This window comes from Alnus glutinosa, chromosome 3 (assembly GCF_958979055.1).
Source record: "Alnus glutinosa chromosome 3, dhAlnGlut1.1, whole genome shotgun sequence".
Lineage (NCBI taxonomy): Eukaryota > Viridiplantae > Streptophyta > Magnoliopsida > Fagales > Betulaceae > Alnus > Alnus glutinosa.
This window is the reverse complement of record NC_084888.1, coordinates 18,813,362-18,835,622: the sequence shown is the minus strand read 5'-3', so window position 1 is coordinate 18,835,622 and position 22,261 is coordinate 18,813,362. Positions and strand designations below refer to the sequence as shown.

The window sequence follows — 22,261 nt, the reverse complement described above, 5'->3', positions numbered from 1 at the left end:
AGTTTAACTTCTTAAGAGACAATGGCAATAATTGAAGTGAACAAAGTCACGGAGCTGATCATGTGATTAGTAGCTCCGATGTCTATAATCCAAGTGTGACGAATTTGATGAATTTTAAGAAATGAAATTACAAGAAAAAACAGAATACCTCTTATCTAATGGACAAGAAACATGAGTAAAAGTTTGGATATTACTTGCCATGTTAGAAAAGATGTGATCTTGTCGAGGTGCAGAAGTACTAGCTGGTGGTAACGGCAGGTGTAATACCCCGTATTTTAAGATATTGAGTAAAGTATCCTAAAATACGATTTAAGGCCTAATAATAGGAATAACATACATATGAATATTTGTGGAATAAATATTCATCAAGATAGGTATAAATATTTAAGAGATTAAATATTTATTAGAAATATGTGTATAAGTATATAAGAGTTAAATGGATTAGAATTAAACTAGGTCTAATTCGATTGATCGAGCGATTGTTTAATGTCTTAAAATCGATCGTGCAATTAAGGAATCGAACCCTTATTAGAAGCCGAAATCAATCTATCGATTAAATAATCGATCGAGCGATTTAGTTATATAGGTGCTGAAACGGGTGAAAATTTGGCTAAGTATAATAGATTGATCGATTATTTTATAGTGTAAAAAGTAGATCGATCGACCTACTGTTCAAGTAGATCGATCGACTTACTGTTCAATTAGATCGATCGATTATTTAATAGTGTAAAAATGCAATCGATCGACTTTCTGTAGAAATAAATTCATGCACCGAATCTTCAAAAATTCGGGTTTTAATACCAAATCTTCTCCCCAGCCGTTAGATGCGATTGTTTTGGAGCAATCTTGGCCGTCCATTTCACTATAAAAGGAACCCAATCCTTTCCTCTGATCACACATCTCATTTCTCTTCCAAAACTCTCTCAAATTCTCTCCCAATCTCTCTAAAATTCTCTCTCTCTCTCTCGGTCTGTCCAGCACAAGAAAGGTAGAAGAAGATCAGAAGAAGCAGCAAGGAAGATCTCTTTCTCGTGGGGAATCTCTCTAGTTCTCTTTCTCTCCCTCTCTCTTCTCTCTCTCAGTTACTTGCAGTGAAGAAGAAGAAAGAAACAAAAGGAAGAAGAAAGAAAAAGAAAGAAAAGAAAAAGAAAAAGAGAAAAAGAATAAAAGAAGGAAAATGATATTTAGTTTTAAATAAAGTGTTATTTTAATATTTTGGTGATTTTATAGTTTTTATTATTTTAAGTACCTAATGTTTTTAAGATGTGTTTTAAACAAGGTATTTCAAGCGGAGTATTGAAATATAAAAATACGTTGTTATGATGCCCGAGTGAAAATATAATATTTTACAAAAGCGTCGTTACGCTGCCCAAATACTTTTAAAGTATTTTAAGCGTTATTAACACTAATGCCGTTATGCTGCCCAGATTTTATAGGAATAAAATAAGGTTATTATTCTAAAACATAAAGCTCATTATTTATATTTAGTAAGTTGTTACGTTTATTTGATATAAAAAAAAAAAATATATATATATATATATATATATATATATATATATATATATATATATATATATATATATATATATATGATTTTTAATGTTAAAGCTTTTATAATGCTATTTTAACTAAAATGTGTATTTTGGTTATTATTTATAAATGCTATTATAATGCCCGCATGAAATATGTGGCATTATAATTAATCAATTTTATATGTCGTTATAATGTCCAAATGACATTATATTTATTAAAGATAACAAATAGAGGCAGGAATATTATGCTTAAGGATCTTAATAAATGCCGTAATAAATCCCGCATAAAATATTAGAAATAAAATGTAATTGGACCAATTTTATATGTCGGGGTTATACTCAAGCAAAAATAGGAAATTATGGTAAGGTTTAAAGGTTAGAAATGAGAATAGAGTTAAAGGTATTTTTAGTGAATTATATTAATCTATTATTGTTTGTATTAAATTATATTGCAGAGAATATTTATTTGTAAACGCTTTTCCTGAAACCAGAAGAATTATTGTGAGTATTTCTTACTTACTGAGGATGATACGTGTGGTTTAGTCTTTAATGACTAGTGATTGCTGTTTTTATTTAATTGTATGCATATGGTCTGACATTTGATATGGTTATCATGTTTTGGTTGGAATTATGCATATGATGTGGTTTACATGATTATACTATGGTAAAGTTATGAGTTATGAATAGGTTAATAAAAAGATCGGAGGTTTAGGTACCAAGGCGTTAGTGATTGAGGAGACCAACGGATGAACTGAGGTTTACAAATCAAGGCGTCAAGTAATTGACTAGACCAGCGGGTAAACCGAAGTTTAGGTACCAAGGCATCAATTCAGTGATAAGACCGACGGATAAACCAAAGGTTGAAGGAATGAAGATAATAAGCTGGCGGACACAAGGCCCACAAAGGGAGCACAAGGCTTCATAAAGATGATAAGCTAGCGGGCACAAGGCTCACAGTGGGAGCACAAGGCTCCGTAGTAGACTGGCGGGCACGAGGCTCACAGTCGGGGCACAAGGCCCTAAGAACCAATAAGCAAGTATATGATTTAAGTAAATAAAGAGTTAAAGGAGATAAATGAATGTGATTAAATGTATGTGAATATAACTGTCATCATTTGATTGCATTGCATATGGTTAAATAAATCAGTGTATCACTGTGGTTGAGGACTGTTGACTCACTCGACCACAGCATGAGATTGAGGTGTTAACCACAATCACATGCGAGTTTTGCAGGTATAAAGGAAGCAGGTTAAGGAGGTGGCTTTTAGCATATAATCATTATTTGGATAAAGCAGTAATTATGTATTTATTAAGTGCCGCATGAGGCACATATGTTATTATTTTGGATGTAATTATTATATCAGAACAAAAGGTTATTATTTTTATATTAAGGTTATTCAGTCAGCTCTAATGTGTCATTATAAAGAAAGAAAAATATATTCCGCTGCCAATATTTATAACTCTGATGAGTTAGTAATGTCACGTGGAAATCGAAAAATTTTCACTTACGCTTTTTGTAAAACCGAGACGTTACAGCAGGGACTTCATGAGGCTTGAGCAAAGCAAGCAATTGTTGACACTGCTCTTGAGTCACATAAAGTTGAACAGAATCGGAGGATTGAACCGCATTCTAAACCTGATGAGCAGAAGCAGGTCGTGGCTTAGGTTTATAACCTGGAGGAAAGCCGTGTAATTTGTAACACTTGTCAATATTGTGGCCAAGAAGACCACAATGAGCGCAGGTGGGACGTTGCTTGCGGATATGTGGCTATTTGGGATATGGAGTTGAAGAAGACGAATTAGTCTTGGATAGTGCTGCTGTATCGTGAACAAAGGAAGAATAGGCACAAAGCTCACATTGCCTCTCTTCTTGGATTACCAAGGAAAACACCTTATTTATAGGTGGTAAAGGATCTACCAGAAGAATCTGCCCTCTGACATTAACAAAAAATTCATTTAAACCCATAAGAAAGTGAAACACATACTCTTGGTGATGATGATCAACGAGAACCTTTGATCCTCCACAAGTGCATTTTGAAACTGGACGAAAGCTCAGCAATTCATCCCAAAGGCCCTTCAATTGAGTATAATACACACTAACAGAATTGTTTCCTTGTGCAAGAACATAAATCTTCTTCTGTAATTGGAAAATTCTAGGGCTATTGCTTTGTGAAAAGCGTTCTTGCAAGCCGGACCACATAGCAGTAGCAGAATCAATGAAAATCACACGCTTGCTATCTCAGTGGAAACCGAATTGAGAATCCACGATAAAACCTTCATGTTACAACGCATCCAAGCGTGAAAAGAAGAATTAGTAGGAGATGGTTTAGGAATAGTGCCATCGATGAAACCAACCTTATTCTTGGCAATCAAGGCCATTTCCATGGAACGAGGCCATGTGCTAAAATTATCTCCATTCAGCATCTGAGAAACGAGCACTACTCCGGGACTGTCGCCATGGTGGAGAAAAAACAGACTTGAGAAATTCTCATTTGAGAATGGAGGAGGTGGAGCAGAAGAATCATTCATGGATGAATGCTCTAATACCATATCAGATTTTGATTATGCAGAAATTCAACAGATGAAGAAGAGAGAAAATAAGATGAACTTTGAGAGAGAAAGAGAATTCAGAGAGTGAAACCTTATCTCATTAGAGTTAAGAATGAATTATTAGAGTTGAATCTGTATTTATACAAGCTAGAAACCAATAACATAATTACACATGTTTAACTAAGATAACAAACTGAACTAATTCGTAACAGATTAAAACTAATCTAATTAATCTGTAGTATGATATTTTTAGACCATTAAGAAAGAATTATAAAATTGGGTCAAAATTTAGCTTGGGATTTGGTGATAAATTGAATATATTTTCTGTCGTATCCCCAATCCCTCCTAACACCATAAGGAGAAAATTGGAAGTGTGACTGTAATGCCCAGCCATAACATGTGGCAAAAATCGTCTATGGAAATAATTTGTTAATAAACAAAGCAATAAAACTGAGATAGATTAATATCGTTGATTTTCTAAATCACCCAAAATAGATGGTTGAAATGCAAAAGAACACCCAAAATTATAAATGCTTGGCCTTAGAATTTGGGAATCAGGAAAAAGTTCGGACTATCTGTGAACTATTTGAACGATGCAACATCAACACTAAAGAACGTTCGAACGATGCCACGAAGGAGGTAACAAAATTTTAGGAACATCGTCTGAACTGTTTGAGATAGCTGTTCGAATGGTCATAGTGTTGCATGTGATAATAATACATCAAAAAGCTTAGAAATGTGGGAACACTCTATTTATGGGCTAGGAAACCCTAGCAAAACCTCCCGGCTCGCCACCCATCAACCCTAGAGTGAGAGAGAGAGAGAGAGAGAAGTAGATAGAGAAAGATAAAGAGCTTGCTTGGCTTGGAGACCAAAAATTGTCTAAAGTTTCTGTCTTTGAGATAAGAATAATTGACTCTAGTCTTGTATTTTGTGGTTTGTTGTAAGGGTGAAAATGTAGGCGGATAATAACCACTAGTTGTCCGCTATTCAGATGTGGTTAGCAAAAAACACTATCCGCATATGCGGATAGCAGTTTTAAGATATGCAAATATCATTATTAACCGCATCTGCATACCCTTAATAATATATTAAATTAATTAGACAACGTCGTTTAGGTATTATCTCATATTCGAATAGCGGTTTTCCAGTTTTTTTTTTATCATTACCAACTATAAATAGATTATGCAGGAAGTTGAATAATCTATGAAGTGAAAATTTAATGGCAAAATGATTAGCAAGTGTGATTTGAATAATAATGTCCAACTATAGATAATGTCTTTTTGTATTTACTAGAAGCGGGAATTGCAATTTCAAAGCCTAAAACGCTCATTACCTCATATGCAGATACCGGATAATAACTGTACAGATGCGGATAATATTCGCATGATATGGATGCAGATGCGGATATGTAAAAGTGATAACCGCATTATGCAGATACAGACATTACTAATAACCACATCTACATCAGCATTTTCAACCCTAGTTTGTTCTATACTAGCTTTTATAAAATATGATCGTTAAAACAACCAATAATTGTGTTGTTTGTAGATCCTTAAGCCTTAGTGTTTTAATATCTTGTTTTTCCTTAATTTAAGCTATTTTTTGCCAACCAAATAATTAATTGTTGCAATTTATCTTTAATTCAATTTTATTGTTTTAATTTAATTATGTGTTCTAGATTCCTGGATTCGATCTCGAATTGATTGAGGTATTACTTTGCGACAATCTTGTACTTTGGAGCATTATTAAAGTTGCAGCAAACATCTCATTATCTCCGAGGCCCAATTAATAAAAGAGTAAGTGCATTATAAATTCCTAAATAAATGCGCGATTTGAATTAACTCCTTCGCTTTTTAATTTTGGAAATTAAATGCATGAGTTTTCAATTATTCGCTATGTTTGATGTCCAAGTTTATTGTAGACCGTTAGTGTCACTTGGCAAATCAAATTAAAATAATATTTTTTTTATTCAAAATTAAAATTTAAAAAATAAAATTTAAAAATAAAAGCTAAAAATATAATGTTTGGTTTAGATTTGAGCGCGGGTGATGATCTTCAAATCCATCATCTTCTCACACAACGAAATTATCAGTAAACAACGATAGATTTGAGATACAATACCCTTTTCGATTCTCTTGGTTTTCCCTATTCCAAACCCTAACTAGATATTCAATACCAAACTCTGCAACTGGAATGCTCCAAATTTGAACCAGCAAATTTGTAAGTAGAAACCTTTGGTTTCCACATGACATTACTACTACATTAGAAATGAATTATCGTAGCGGAATATATTTTTTTTTTCTAAAGACTTAAGAATTGATAACACAACACATAAGAGCTGACTAAATTACCTCAATATATTAATTAAACACGTAGTTTTCTCTTACGTATTAAGTACTCTAAGTACATCAAAACAAGTGCCACAAACGGCACATACACATACATAAAAACCTACCGAAATACAAACGTCTTTCTAAACATGTTATATACAACAATGGTTGTAACACAATTAATTACAAATAAATATAACTGGCTACACAAATGTTAGCTTAAAATATTAAAGCCATCAAAAGTAATCTATAGATATCAGGATCAACATATGAGTCCTAGCCAACCTGATCTCCTTCCTTTAGACCTACATGTTCATCAATCCTATACTGTAATTAAGTGAGTCGACTATTTCAATAAGATAATAATTACTTATTTATTTAGAAGCACATAATACAATGATGTAACATTATGTCACACACACACACACACACACAAACACACACATATATATAAAGTAATGATATAATGACAGTTTTATGCAAAGTCTTATTTATTTTCTTTCTTTCACTCTACTTGTTTAGAGCCATTACTTGGTTAACGGTTATCCTTAGAGCTATTACTCCTTCCACACAAAGTTTATTTGTTTGTTGCTAGAAACCTACGGTCCCAGTTTTGTTATTATTAAATCTTTCACGAGAGCCTAAGGTTCCGTTGGTAGCTGTTGCCTCTTGCTACTTACCAGCTTTGTTATTAACAAATTCATTAGTCACAACAGTATAATATGCAATGTTCCATTCACACATATACAATTTAAACAAATCTGCAATCATTATATTATGGAATTCAGTATCATGCTCAATAAGTAATTTATACTTACTCCATTTTCCACTTTCAAAGAATATCCACACAAGTTATCACTGCAATACAGTTTTGTACATGTGATAGTGAATTAGTACAAATCGCTAAAAACCTATTTTAACACTTTCGTCACTTCTGATTTCTAAAGAACTTAATATAGGTTCCTAATGTCGCTTGATATTATGACAGGATATAAAAATAGATAAGTTACATGACCACATATTTTCATATGGTCATTACCACGGCATTTGTCTAGCTAATGCCTAAAATATTTATAAAGTAAAACAGACATTATAAGAGCATTATTATGCTAAAAGTGTAATACTTTTTGTATAAAAAAGGGACATAATAACCCCATTAATATAAATAATGAGTATTATATTTTAAAAATATATGGACGGCATAACGACATAAATATAAATAATTATTTTTATCATTTTGTGAAATTTGGGCAGAATAACGGCATTAGTGTAACTAATGCTTAAAAACATTTTAAAAAATTTGAGCAGCGTAACAACGCATTTACAGAATATTAAAATAATTTGGGCATTATAAATATAACACTTTTTGAACATAGATTTTTAAAATACCCTTTAAACATAAAATTAATCTTTAAACTAAAATCAAAGCTTTAGGGACTTACCCAAAATATCTTCAAAATGATATTGGGATATTTTTGAAAAGATCCAAGCTTAAAAATATCCTTCTGGCCGAGAGAGACAGCGAGTGAAAGAGAGAGAGAGCTTTGAGAGAGTCTTCCATTTTTCTTTAAAAGCAGGTGGGCTGACCGAGAGAGAAGGAGAGGAGGTTATGTTTTTCTTTGATACTTGATGAACGCCAAATATTGTATATTTGGATTCCTTAATTTGCATTTATTAAACCTTTAGTTATGTTATTTTCTGACATTTTTGAATAGTTTTAGTGTTTTAGTGTTCTGTAGGTCATTGAGGGAAAATAACGATATTTATGTGAAATTGCAAAGAAGTGGAAAAACCGGTCACATAAATGTACCTCAAGAGTTTGATCTTCTCTCAGAAACTCTTACTCTCAAATATGGAATATATATATATTTATATATATATATATATATATATGGGAAAGACAAAAGGAAGGAGACACACGTTGGACCTTTGAGCTGGCAGCAAAAAGAGACAGCACCGAAGAAAAGGCACGATTTTTCTTCCAGGATCATAGCAGAGAATCACGCCTGACTCCTTTCCATACCTGAAACACGCCCGATTCTTTACAAAGAAGGAGCAGCTGGCAGCACCAAATTCTTTCCAAGTCTGGACGTGTGATCATGCGGCGCAAGGAGGACCTAAAAACTAGACCACATCTTTCCAAATCCTGGCAGCAACATGTGAGGTGGAGGCGCCAATTGATGAAGGGCAGGACATGCATCTATTTTACACGTTTCTTCTCACACGTTCTTTTCCTGTTTTGGCAACAGACGAGCTTAGCACAAAAATGAAGACACGTTCATTTGAGTTTTGCCAGCACCGAGACCTAGAGCTGCGTGTAAATTATTGAAGTATTTTCTTTCCTCAAGAAGGAGCAGCACGCGTCTTCATCCAGGAAACAAAGCTCCACGATAGACCAACACAAGTCTTGATTTCTTCCCAAAAAGGACAAGGCAGCAAATGATTTCTTTCCAAAGCAGCAAAAAGGAGACAACCGATTTATCTCCATAACTGGCGCACCGAATCCAATGCAAAGAAGGAGCAGCAGCGATAGACACGCATGATTCTTTCCAAATAAAAGACCTAGCAGTGCACTAAAACGTGAAAGTGCAGAGGGCAATTAGATTTTTTATATATTTCCTTTAAGGGAGAGGGGCCGAAACTAGGGTATTAGCACTATATATTTTAGTGCTTTTCTCGTGTAAGTCAGGCTGAACGGAACTGAGGAGAAAACGTGAGTGGGCGGAATTGTTTAAGTCCTGTTCTCGCACCTGTAGCCTATTTTGTTCTTCCTATATATATATATATATATATATATATATATATATATATATATATATATATATATTTTCTCTTTTTTTTGGCAACCGGGACGAACTGGACGTGATTGTGGGGGTTTCTTCATGCACGTTTTGGTAAGTTTTTCTTTAGTAAGTGATTCAATTTTTATATTTGTAATTTAAGTAAGTATGTTGTCTTTAGCCATGAAAGGCTAAATCTTTGACTAAGGTTGAAGATGTGTAACACCCCATATTTTAAGATATTAAATAAAATATCTTAAAATATGATTTATGACCTATTAATAAGGTAAAAGAATAAATATGAATATCTATGAAGTTAAATATTCATTTATTAAGAAGTGCTTATAGTTTTAGTTTAATAAAAGTTCAAACGAATCTTAAACTTTGGAATAACGGAAACAGGGTCAAACGAACTCCGTTTTGGTCGATTCAAAAGCCAGAACGCTCGTCTCGGAGTCCTCTATCTACATATAAAATTTCATAAAAATCAGAGTTTTCTAGATTTGCCGAAAGTGACCGTGACTCTACTGCCCCTGGACTGGGCAGCATGCATGTGTAGATTCTGCCACGTCATCGCCGTGTCACCCTATTGATTTTGTGATATTTTGTAACCAATTAGTCCTATTTATAACTTAGTTTCATTTCTTAGTAAACCCATGTGCCAAATCTAGTCAGGATAGAAATATTTGCTATAATTGGATTTGATTTTATTTGATTTGTGATGATTGAGATTTTAAGGTATTTTGTGGGGTGTCAAATTTAGTTAGAATAGAATTTATTAGATTAGATATTATTTGATTTTATTTGATTTAAGTATTGATGAAACCCATGTGCCAAAATTCACATGAAATGCAAATTCATATGAAATGCAAATGCATGTAGATATTTATCTAAGTAATGATGACACCCATGTGCCTTGGAGGATAAGGCTAACTCTCATCCATTAGATCAAAAAGTGTCTACTTGATCCTAGCCATTCATTCCCTTATAAATAGAACTAAAGAAGGATTCAAAAACCCATCAAGCTTCACGCACACACACTCATGGCAAAGAGAGAGAAAAGTGTGCTTTTGTGTAGTCCAAGGCTTAGAGTGTGTTCTAGGAAGTCTTTTGGTAAGCTTCCGATCATTAATTTCATTGATTTTATGCTTTAAGTTTTGATTTCATTAGTTTAAGCTTGATTATGTTCATTATGTGTTTATGTTCAAAGTTGATCACTTATTTATCAAATATGTCATTATGATGTCCAAATTCAATTGGGTATTCCTTAAATGTGCCGTTATGCTGTCAAAAGTTTTGAAAGGTTTTTTTTAAGCATTAGTTATAAAAGCGTCGTTGTTCTGCCAAATTTTATAAAGGGAATTATTCATAATTATGCCGTTATGCCGCCCAATATTCTAAAAGTATTTTTAGACATTACTAATACTAATGTTGTTACTCAGCTCAATTGGAATTGGTTATGTTATATAAATATATAGCTTTTATGATTAAAAGTGTTGGTAAAACGATTCTTATGTTCATAAGTATTTTAAAAATGCAAAAGGGTATTTTGGTCATTATTTATAAATGTTGTTATAATGCCCATATGGAATATGTGGCATTATAATTAAACCATTTTTTATATGTTGTTATTATGTTTAAATGATTTTAGCAATTATGTTAAGGTTTAAAAGGTTAAAAATAAAAATAGTGTTAATATGAGTTTATAAGTGAATTGTACTAATTCACTATTATTGGTATTAAATTATACTGCAGCTAATATTTATGTGAACACTTTTCTGAAGCAAAGAAAGAACTGTAAGTATTTATTACTTACTGAGGGTGAAGCTGAATTTCCATAATGTTATGGTTTCTGTTTTATTTAATTGTTTGCGCATGTGGATTTTGCATATTTTGTTATTTTAATTAATGAATTAATTATAACAAAGTTGGGAGTGACGTCTGCCAACGGATCAGGGAGTGACGTCTGCCTGAGCCAAAAATATTAATAAACAACAAAGTAGGGAGTTACGTCTGCCTACGGAACAGGAAGTGACGTCTGCCTGTGCCAAAAATATAATAAATTGTTAGAGGAGTGACGTCTCCTTTGAACTCGCTAAACGGGAGTTACGTCTCCTATAGCATGTTAGACAGGAATTACGTTTCCTAGACTTTATTAAATGGAATTACGTTTCCTTGAATCTATGCGTTAGAGTTATGTCTCTATAAGATCGAATGCAAGAAGCTCATGATTCATTTTATAATAAAACTGTGCATATAAAACTGTCATTACTTTATATTATTGCATTGTGTTGCATTTACTTAAGTAAATCAGTAATCATATCTATATTGAAAACAGCGGACTCACTTTAGTATTTTGTGTTGTTGTTTTCCTCTCTGTATTGTGTGATAATACAGGATATGAAGAAGAAGAATATCAGGACTATCCAGACTCTTAGATGGTTCCTGATACTAGTTTTTGAGGCGAGACCTCCCTTTTTGGGAACTACCATGTTGTAGTTCAATAACTTAGCTTAAAGACAATATTTATAATTCTGCTGTTATATAGTCATTAAACCTTAGATATTTTGGCTTGTATGACTATTTATGCCCTGTGAGGCATGACTACTACTACTTTGTATAATTATGCTGACTTACTTATTATATCTATCTTGAAGTATTTCAGTAGAAGCTCTGAAGTGTTACTTAATTCTTAAGTCTGTATTATATTTATATATATTCCGTTGCCAATATTTAACTCTGATAAGTTAGTAATGTCTTGTGGAAATTCGAAAAATTTTTACTTACGCTTTTTGTAAAAGCGGGGCGTTACAGTTTGGTATCAGAGCGGTTCGCTCTGGGAATCAGCAGAAACTTAGCGTCAAACTGTAACTTGTGTAAGTTACAGTTTGGTATCAGAGCGGTTCGCTCTGGGAATCAGCAGAAACTTAGCGTCAAACTGTAACTTGGGTAAGTTACAGTTTGGTATCAGAGCGGTTGCTCTGCGGCCCAGGTGAGACTTAGTGTCATATTGTAGCCCTAAGGACCAGTTACAGCTTAGTGTCAAACTGTAACTTGGGTAAGTTACAGTTTAGTATCGAAGCAGTTTGCTCTGAGGACCCTAGACTTGACCTTAGTATAGAAATAAAACACAAAGAGCTATAGGAATATAAAAATATTTTTGTTGGTATATATATATGCTAGACACTATGTAGAATTTCATGAATTAGAGTAAGAGTAAAATCTTTTGTCATGCTTCGTTGAATATATGCATTTGCGCACTTAAATTTTATTGTTTATAATGATTATTTACTTGTATAATTTTGAGTGTTAAAATTGTTCGCATTATGATTTGTTTATTAATGTTGATGAATTCTTTGTCAATGATTGATTATAGAATGTTTTGTTTATTAGCATTATTGGTTGATTTTAAATGTAACATAGCCTTTTTAAAGAAAATGATTTTATTCTACGAAATGTGGGATAACCGTTCCTTTAAATATAGAATCATGCCTCCTAGACGTCGTCCTCTCTGCGACTTTAACCAAGACCCGCGTCCCGAAGAAAATGGTGAGGAAGAGTTGCCACCTCCACCTCCACCGCCACCATACAATGACGGAATACACCCAGCCTTAGTACAATTTATAGCTGATGCCACTAGACACCTTACTGAAGCAATATCACATATTCCACGACCTAATGAACGAGCTGAACCCATAGGTTGTTCGTTGCGTGATTTTGCTAGTTTCCATTTTCGAACTTTTGAAGGAACCGAAAGACCGAACGCTGCAAAAGCATGGCTCACAGACATAGATGCATTGTACACTACTCTCGGTTGTACCGACGAGCAGAAAGTTCAGTATCTCGCACTGCAGCTGATGGGTGAAGCTGGGATATGGTGGAATGCGAGGAAGGTGCTACTTGGGGAAGAAACAGTGATCACTTGGGAGATGTTCAAAGTGGAGTATAATCGGCGCTTTTTCCCTCGATCCCAGAGACAATTGCGAGCAATAGAATTCCAAAATCTTGTTCAAGGTAATATGACCATAGAACAGTATTCTGCTAGATTTATGGAATTAGCCAGGTTTGCGGCCAATCTTATTCCAGATGAAGAATCGAAGGCGGAACGATTTGAACATGGCCTCAATCCTCGCACTAAGGAGAGAGTGATCTGCCACAAGATCAAAGATTATGCTAGGTTGGTAGAAGTTGCATCGCTCGCGGAAAGAGGAATCCGCGAATCAGCAGCAGCCTACGATTTGAAGAGGCGATTAAAACATCAAACATCGTATTCAGAAAAGAGGCTAGCAATCGAGAGTGATTCCAAGTTAATTGACAACAAGAATTTCTCGCCCACGCTAGGAAACCAAAAACCCCTTTGTGATAAGTGTGGAAAACCGCATGCGGGAGAATGTAGGATGACGAATCCAAGCTGTTTCAAGTGTGGTAAGCCTGGTCATGTCCAAAAGTATTGTTCCATGACCTCTGATAAAGGATCAAAGCCGCAAGGAGGCGAATCTCGACAACAGTATCCTGCCCAAGCACGAGTATATTCACTTATCCCTGGTGGTGCTGAAGAAGATGAGGAATATACAGATGCGACGGTAGGTACCATTCTTTAAATAGATAGCATTTGGCTTACTATTTATGATTTAGGACTTTCGCATTCATTTTCACTTGCGCCAATCACATAAATTTCTAATAGTATTCAACGGTTAAAATGGTATTTTTGACGGAGCAATAAATAGATCATGGTACTATATAAATTTTGTACCTAGATAAAACATTATTTTCTTACACCCTTTTTGATGAGTATGAATAACCCATATTGAAATCGAGACTTTAAGCTCAGTAATAAGATTCTCACCTATGAATGGTAGATATAATTTCAACAATAGAGGATTAGATAAGATACACTAGTTATTAAAATTATATGGTGAGATAATTGATAAAAAAGAAAAATTCATATTATTTTCTTACATCATTTTTCTTGTAGGATATTTTTATTAATCATTGATAGAAAGAAGATATACATTATTTTCTTATGTCGTTCCTATCCCGTAATGATCAAGGTTAGGATAACCTAATATTAGTAATTAAAATGTTACCCTTGATATTTGTATCGCTAGACATAAAGATTAGTAATCTAAATCTTCTCTTTATGCGATATAACGTTTACGAATTTCGGGAACGAAATTCTGTTAAGAGGGGAGGGATGTAACACCCCATATTTTAAAATATTAAATAAAATATCTTAAAATATGATTTATGACCTATTAATAAGGTAAAAGAATAAATATGAATATCTATGAAGTTAAATATTCATTTATTAAGAAGTGTTTATAGTTTTAGTTTAATAAAAGTTCAAACGAACCTTAAACTTTGGAATAACGGAAACAGGGTCAAACGAACTCCGTTTTGGTCAATTCAAAAGTCAGAACGCTCGTCTCGGAGTCCTCTATCTACATATAAAATTTCATAAAAATTAGAGTTTTCTAGATTTGCCGAAAGTTACCGTGACTCTACTGCCCCTGGACTGGGCAGCATGCATGTGTAGATTCAGCCACGTCATCGCCGTGTCACCCTATTGATTTTGTGATATTTTGTAACCAATTAGTCCTATTTATAACTTAGTTTCATTTCTTAGTAAACCCATGTGCCAAATCTAGTTAGGATAGAAATATTTGCTATAATTGGATTTGATTTTATTTGATTTGTGATGATTGAGATTTTAAGGTATTTTGTGGGGTGTCAAATTGAGTTAGAATAGAATTTATTAGATTAGATATTATTTGATTTTATTTGATTTAAGTATTGATGAAACCCATGTGCCAAAATTCACATGAAATGCAAATTCATATGAAATGCAAATGCATGTAGATATTTATCTAAGTAATGATGACACCCATGTGCCTTGGAGGATAAGGCTAACTCTCATCCATTAGATCAAAAAGTGTCTACTTGATCCTAGCCATTCATTCCCTTATAAATAGAACTAAAGAAGGATTCAAAAACCCATCAAGCTTCACGCACACACACTCATGGCAAAGAGAGAGAAAAGTGTGCTTTTGTGTAGTCCAAGGCTTAGAGTGTGTTCTAGGAAGTCTTTTGGTAAGCTTCCAATCATTAATTTCATTGATTTTATGCTTTAAGTTTTGATTTCATTAGTTTAAGCTTGATTATATTCATTATGTGTTTATGTTCAAAGTTGATCACTTATTTACCAAATATGCCATTATGATGCCCAAATTCAATTGGATATTCCTTAAATGTGCCGTTATGCTGTCAAAAGTTTTGAAAGGTTTTTTTTAAGCATTAGTTATAAAAGCGTCGTTGTTCTGCCAAATTTTATAAAGGGAATTATTCATAATTATGCCGTTATGCCGCCCAATATTCTAAAAGTATTTTTAGACATTACTAATACTAATGTTGTTACTCAGCTCAATTGGAATTGGTTATGTTATATAAATATATAGCTTTTATGATTAAAAGTGTTGGTAAAATGATTCTTATGTTCATAAGTATTTTAAAAATGCAAAATGGTATTTTGGTCATTATTTATAAATGTTGTTATAATGCCCATATGGAATATGTGGCATTATAATTAAACCATTTTTTATATGTTGTTATTATGTTTAAATGATTTTAGCAATTATGTTAAGGTTTAAAAGGTTAAAAATAAAAATAGTGTTAATATGAGTTTATAAGTGAATTGTACAAATTCACTATTATTGGTATTAAATTATACTGCAACTAATATTTATGTGAACACTTTTCTGAAGCAAAGAAAGAACTGTAAGTATTTATTACTTACTGAGGGTGAAGCTGAATTTCCATAATGTTATGGTTTCTGTTTTATTTAATTGTTTGCGCATGTGGATTTTGCATATTTTGTTATTTTAATTAATGAATTAATTATAACAAAGTTGGGAGTGACGTCTGCCAACGGATCAGGGAGTGACGTCTGCCTGAGCCAAAAATATTAATAAACAACAAAGTAGGGAGTTACGTCTGCCTACGGAACAGGGAGTGACGTCTGCCTGTGCCAAAAAGATAATAAATTGTTAGAGGAGTGACGTCTCCTTAGAACTCGCTAAACGGGAGTTACGTCTCCTATAACTCGATAAGCGGGAGTTACGTCTCCTATAGCACGTTAGACAGGAATTACGTTTCCTAGACTTTATTAAATGGAATTACGTTTCCTTGAATCTATGCGTTAGAGTTACGTCTCTATAAGATCGAATGCAAGAAGCTCATGATTCATTTTATAATAAAACTGTGCCTATAAAACTGTCATTACTTTATATTATTGCATTGTGTTGCATTTACTTAAATAAATCAATAATCATATCTATATTGAAAACAGCGGACTCACTTTAGTATTTTGTGTTGTTGTTTTCCTCTCCGTATTGTGTGATAATACAGGATATGAAGAAGAAGAATATCAGGACTATCCAGACTCTTAGATGGTTCCTGATACTAGTTTTTGAGGCGAGACCGCCTCCCTTTTTGGGAACTACTATGTTGTAGTTCAATAACTTAGTTTAAAGACAATATTTATAATTCTGCTGTTATGTAGTCATTAAACCTTAGATATTTTGGCTTGTATGACTATTTATGCCCTGTGAGGCATGACTACTACCACTTTGTATAATTATGTTGACTTACTTATTATATCTATCTTGAGGTATTTCAGTAGAAGCTCTGAAGTGTTACTTAATTCCTAAGTCTGTATTATATTTATATATACCGTTGCCAATATTTAACTCTGATAAGTTAGTAATGTCTTGTGGAAATTCGAAAAATTTTCACTTACGCTTTTTGTAAAAGCGGGGCGTTACAAGATGAAACCTCGCATTTGATATAACTTTCATTCTTGTTATTTTAGTTTATGCAATTCCGATATTTATCAAAGTATTGTTCAAGTCCAATATTCAATTAATTGATTTATGTCTTTTGATTGAATGATTGTTTATTAAAAGTTGGATATTCAATGTGTTTTAACCGATGGACACATCAAATGATTTAGTTGAAAAAGAATATCCATTGTGATTTGTTTGTTAAAACGGATACATTAGATGATTTGATTTTAGTTGAGTATTCGTTGTGATTTGTTATTGAGTTGAATTCATTGAATAATTTAATATATTTTTTACAGAACCTTGAACAATGAATAAGACTTAATTGTTTATCAGGTGTATGAATAGAATGTGTTGTTTGACTTGGCGATGTGGATTCTAAAACCTTAGTGCCTTTTTTTTTTAATTGTTCTTATTCAGTTTTAATTTAGTTTATTATTTTGCTCGATAAAAATCCCAAAAGTTCAACACTAGGTTAAAATATGATTAATTTAATTAGAAATGAATTTTTGCAACGCAATTCTTATGGATTCGACTTCACACTTGCACATACTATATTGCAAAAATACGTGCGCTTATGAGTAATTTAAAACTCACAGCATTACTGACTGAGACACACATGGAGAGTTTTTCTTCTAGTTTTTTGTTGTTGAGGACTGAGAGAGAGAGAGAGAGAGGTTGCTACTATTTAAGAAGAAACCACTGCTGCTGGCTAAGAGAAAGAGAAGGAAGAGAACTTTTATGTTTTATGTTTTATGTTTAAAGGAAGGAAGCCGCTGGAATAACATACCCAGAACTTACGCCTCTGATCGAGAGACACATAGAGGAAGATTTTTGCTTTGTTTAAATGCTGGTAGAGAGGAAAAAACATGGTAAGGGAGAGAGTTTCTATTTACAAAGAAAACGGGATGAAACGTGAAAAGGGTTGCACTTCCTTATATAATGGTTTGAAGGGTTGAGATTACTTTGGCTAAAACTGATTCACGGCTAGGGAGGTTGCAGCCTTGACAAAGGCCAAAGTGATTTGACCAAAAATCAAACCCATAAACTCAGTCAACATTAGCAACCAAAATGAGCAAACCAAAATCACACCCAGGCCAACATCTACCCACAAACACCAATTTCAATTGCCACACACACAGATTTTAACATAAGAAATCCACAAACACTAACCCGTTGAACCTGAAAACTTTAAATCCATACTGTAGGAAGCCAAAGCCATTGAAAATGAACCTTAACTCGGTAGAATATAAGCCTAAAATCACCACGATCAGCCACGCACAGGGGTTTTCTAATGGGTCACGGAACAGAGCACCGCCCATGGCATCTCTCTCTGTTACGGGTTCTCATCCCTCTCTCATGAAGACTCGAACCAACAAAGGGGAAAGAAGGGATGGGAAGAAGCTTCGTGACAGGAATTGATAAATCTTTTAGAGCAGGAAAATTCACAATCCAACTAAAAAAGAAACAAAAATGAATAAACATACCAAACTTTTTGGGTCGTGGATTACTGCCACTGGAGAGATGCTTGAACCACGGCCCATCATTGAATAGAGGCTTAAAGACGTTGAAGAAGAAGATGAAGGAGTAGGAATTGGGATCTGACCTGATATTATTTTTTAGGACAGAATTTTCTTCTGACCTGGTTAAAGAACTTCCTCCAAACTAGTCTCTAAAAAATTCGTGTGTCTCTTTTATGTCTTTTATACGTGGGAAATACAAGCTTTTTAAATAGCAAGGACATAGTTACTATTTTTTTTTTTTTTTTATTGAAAAAAGCATGTGTATCTTCAAACTTTATCATTTTTATTTAAAAAACATATGCTTCTTTCATGTAAAGTAGACACATGCTATTTTTATAGATTGGGTCGGAAGAAGTTCCTCCAGCCCAGTTTGAAAGAAATATTTGTCATTTTTTAACATTTTTCCTTTTACGATTTATTTTTAGTTTTTATTTTTCAGATTTTAATAAAATAAAATAAAATAAAAAAATATTTTAAGATGATTCGACAAGTGGCTCTAAGGGTGCGTTTGAGATTGCGATTCATAGACAATAAATTCGATTTTAAACCAAATCGCAGAACATAAATCGTTTAGAAACTGCGTTTTTAAAAATTGTGATTTGAAAACGCAGAAAATATGATTTTTCAAATCGCAGGTAAGATGGTTTTTTTTTGAAAACGCATAATTTTAAAGGCTAAACTACGATTTTGCCAAACACTTAAGAGCACTTTTAAGTCCCCAAGGGATAGTTCAATTGGCTGGGGACCACGGATCATGAAACGGAGGTCATTAGTTCAAATCTCTCCTCCCTCCTCTTCTGTAGACATGTACAAAAAAAAATAATGCATTTTTAAAAACCATTTTTTCAAATCGTATATTTTGAAATCATAAACCGAAACAAATCCTAAGGGTCTATAGTTTTACTTGGACTGCAAACTCAGATAAGGATCTATTGCGAATAATGGAAAGCTCAGGCATCTAATTTTCAAAATTAAAAAATGAGGGAGAGTGAATTCAAATCGCTTATTAAAAAATTTATGATGAATTTATCCTTAATAAAATGAATTATGAACTTTTATGGTGTTAAGTTCTGTCTTGGATTTATTCAGTTTAGAAAACTGCGTATACCCATTAGAAACACGTAAAGTTATTTTTGGTATGCATAGAAAAAAAAAAGAAGGTTAATTTGGGATTTTGTAAGACATATATAATATATCAAAGACAATTTTGGTATACTTAGAAGTTATCACACACACACACACACACACACACATATATATATATATATAGTTATGGGTACGTGTGTGTTATGTATGTGTACTTTGAAATTGTCATGAGTTGTGTCGTACAACACATGAAGGATTGCCCATGTTTGTCCCACACCATGGCAAACCCTTCAATCTTGCCGTTATAGGTTGTAGTGTTTTTTTATTTTTATTTTCTTTTAAATATATTTTAGAATAATATTCTAAATTACGAATCACTCACAATAGTATAAAAAGTTTATGAAGAGTCTTTGTGGTAAACTATAATTAAAAATAACTTTCTAAACCCGTTTTCCATCTGTTAAGTTAATAGAGTCCGTTAATGGATTACAATACAAATAATATTTAGAGGTTATCTCACTATTTATATGACGTGATAAATTAGCGGATTCTGTTAACTTGGTGGACGAAAAACGAGTTCAGAAAATGATTCGTAATTATAGTTTACAACAATGATCATTTATAAACTTTTTGTATCACAAAAAATAATTCGTAATTTAGGCCAATTGCAAGAACCAATAATTCAATTATCCCATACATTTTTATAAGCATAATTCCTTTACGACCCACCCTAGAAGATACTATTCCCTTTCTCGTTGACACCAACCGACCAACGATTTTTTTTTTTTTTTAATGAAAACCAAACAAAGATAATTTTTTTTTTTAGATCAAATAAAATAAAATAAAAATTCCGGTGCTAGCCCATCAGACATAGCATCCAACGATGCAGTATTGTAAATGTTGTTGTTGTTGGTTTTTTTTTAATTTTTTTTTTTTTTAATAATAATACCCTAATCCATGCAGTATTGTGCTTAGTTGACAGCCTCTTCTGTTTTGTGAAAGCGACAAGGAGAGAAAACAAAGCTGTCAAGCTCCTCTTCCTCTGTGTCTCCAACGTGCTACTATTTCTTAACCATTTAAGCTCATCGTATCCGCGAAAAGAATTAAACAACTGTGCAATGTGGAAGTTGAAGATCGGCGCAGAGACAGTCAGAGGAGATGGTGGTGGCGGCGGCGGCAGTGAAAGATGGCTGAGGAGTTTGAACAATCACATGGGACGCCAAGTGTGGGAGTTCCATCCAGAGCTCGGCACCCAAGAAGAGCTTCACCAGATCGACAATGCTCGCCGGGGTTTCTGGGAGCGCCGCTTCGAGAAGCGGCACAGCTCCGACCTCCTCATGCGGATTCAGGTCGCCCCAGAATCCCAAACATTGGAATTCTTTGTTGGTTCTTGTTTGGTTCTATGATTTGTGGTCTGTGATCATCAAGAAAAGAAAGCAATAGACGAGGTGTAAATTGGGTTTTCTTCATTTTCTCGTTTAATTCTTTGTTAGTCAGTTAGTGACATTTCTCAATTTTGTTGAAGATAATGCTTAAGAAAGGATATATGGTTTTAATATTTTTTTTTCTAAGAATTTATTTACATGGGTATGTATTGAGAATTGAATTAAGATCATTTTCTTCTTCTTAGGCGCTTGGACATTTTCTATTTGATAACAATTCCAATCTTTATTATGTATTAACATTCTGAAACATCAACTCTTGAATGAGTCTGCGAAGGTTAAGAAGGGAAAGAATTGATCTTGGTATTATTGAGTGCTCTACTGTTGTATTATTGTTAACAATTACAATCTTTATTGGCGGCATAATGTCCCCTTTGAGAGCAGCGTTTTTTGCTTGGACAACCGCCTGAGGAAGATCATGTGTATGAGGAGTGGGGAGGCTGTGGATTATCTTCTTCTCCATTGTGAGATCGCCAATGCTTTGTGGAGTGCTATCTTTAGTCATCTTGGGTTATGCCTAGAAGAGTAGTAGATCTTTTTGCTTGTTGGAGAAGGTCAGGAGGTAGTCTTCAGAGGGCCGTTGTGTGGGAAATGGTTCCGTCCTGCCTTTTGTGATGTCTTTAGAGAGCGAGAGGATGGTGGTGGAACTAAAGCTTTTCTTTTCCAAAACACTTGACCACTGCCTTAGGTCATAATTTGCTAAGTTTTCATGATTTTCTTGAATTGTTTTCTCTTTCTAGGTAGGTGTATATCTAGTCTACTCCCTGTGTACTTGGGTTATGCCTTTGTACTTTTCAATGATATTTCCATTACTGATTATTGTTCTTTTTTCTCATTCTAGCTAGCTAAGTGTTTTCTCTTGTATACTTTCTATGTACCTAGGTGCACCTTACGTTTTTAATGATATTTCGGCTACTTAAAAAAAAAGAAGAAGATCTCTACTATTGCTGAAACCTATTTAGATTTAAAATTTAGAGTGCTTTCTGAGCTAGGATCTGCATTGAGATCTCCATCCTGTCTTTTGGTTTCATTACTAGATTTGTATAGTAAATATTCCGTTATTTAAAACCCCATGAAAGTGATGCTAAACTTGTGTATTTATATATATATATATATATATATATATATATATATATATGTTCATAGCTGCTGACTTTTCACATTTTGCTGATTTCAG

At 33.5% G+C, this 22,261-nt stretch overlaps 2 protein-coding genes across 3 annotated transcripts in view; both read left to right on the top strand.

The window, feature by feature from the left end:
* The first annotated feature begins 12,683 nt into the window (after nt 1-12,683).
* On the top strand, nt 12,684-13,796 carry LOC133863240 (uncharacterized). The gene has a single exon (XM_062299201.1). The coding sequence runs from the start codon at nt 12,684-12,686 to the stop codon at nt 13,794-13,796; it is 1,113 nt and encodes a 370-aa protein (XP_062155185.1).
* Nucleotides 13,797-20,574: 6,778 nt separating this feature from the next.
* Nucleotides 20,575-22,261, top strand: part of LOC133862412 (cycloartenol synthase) — a 41,380-nt gene continuing 39,693 nt past the window's right edge. The window contains exon 1 of one of the 2 annotated variants that reach the window (XM_062298215.1): nt 20,575-20,991. In XM_062298215.1, coding sequence (XP_062154199.1) covers nt 20,761-20,991 — 231 coding nt within the window. In that variant the 5' untranslated portion in view covers nt 20,575-20,760. The remainder of the gene's footprint in view (nt 20,992-22,261) is intronic. The other variant, XM_062298214.1, reaches the window with a different exon arrangement.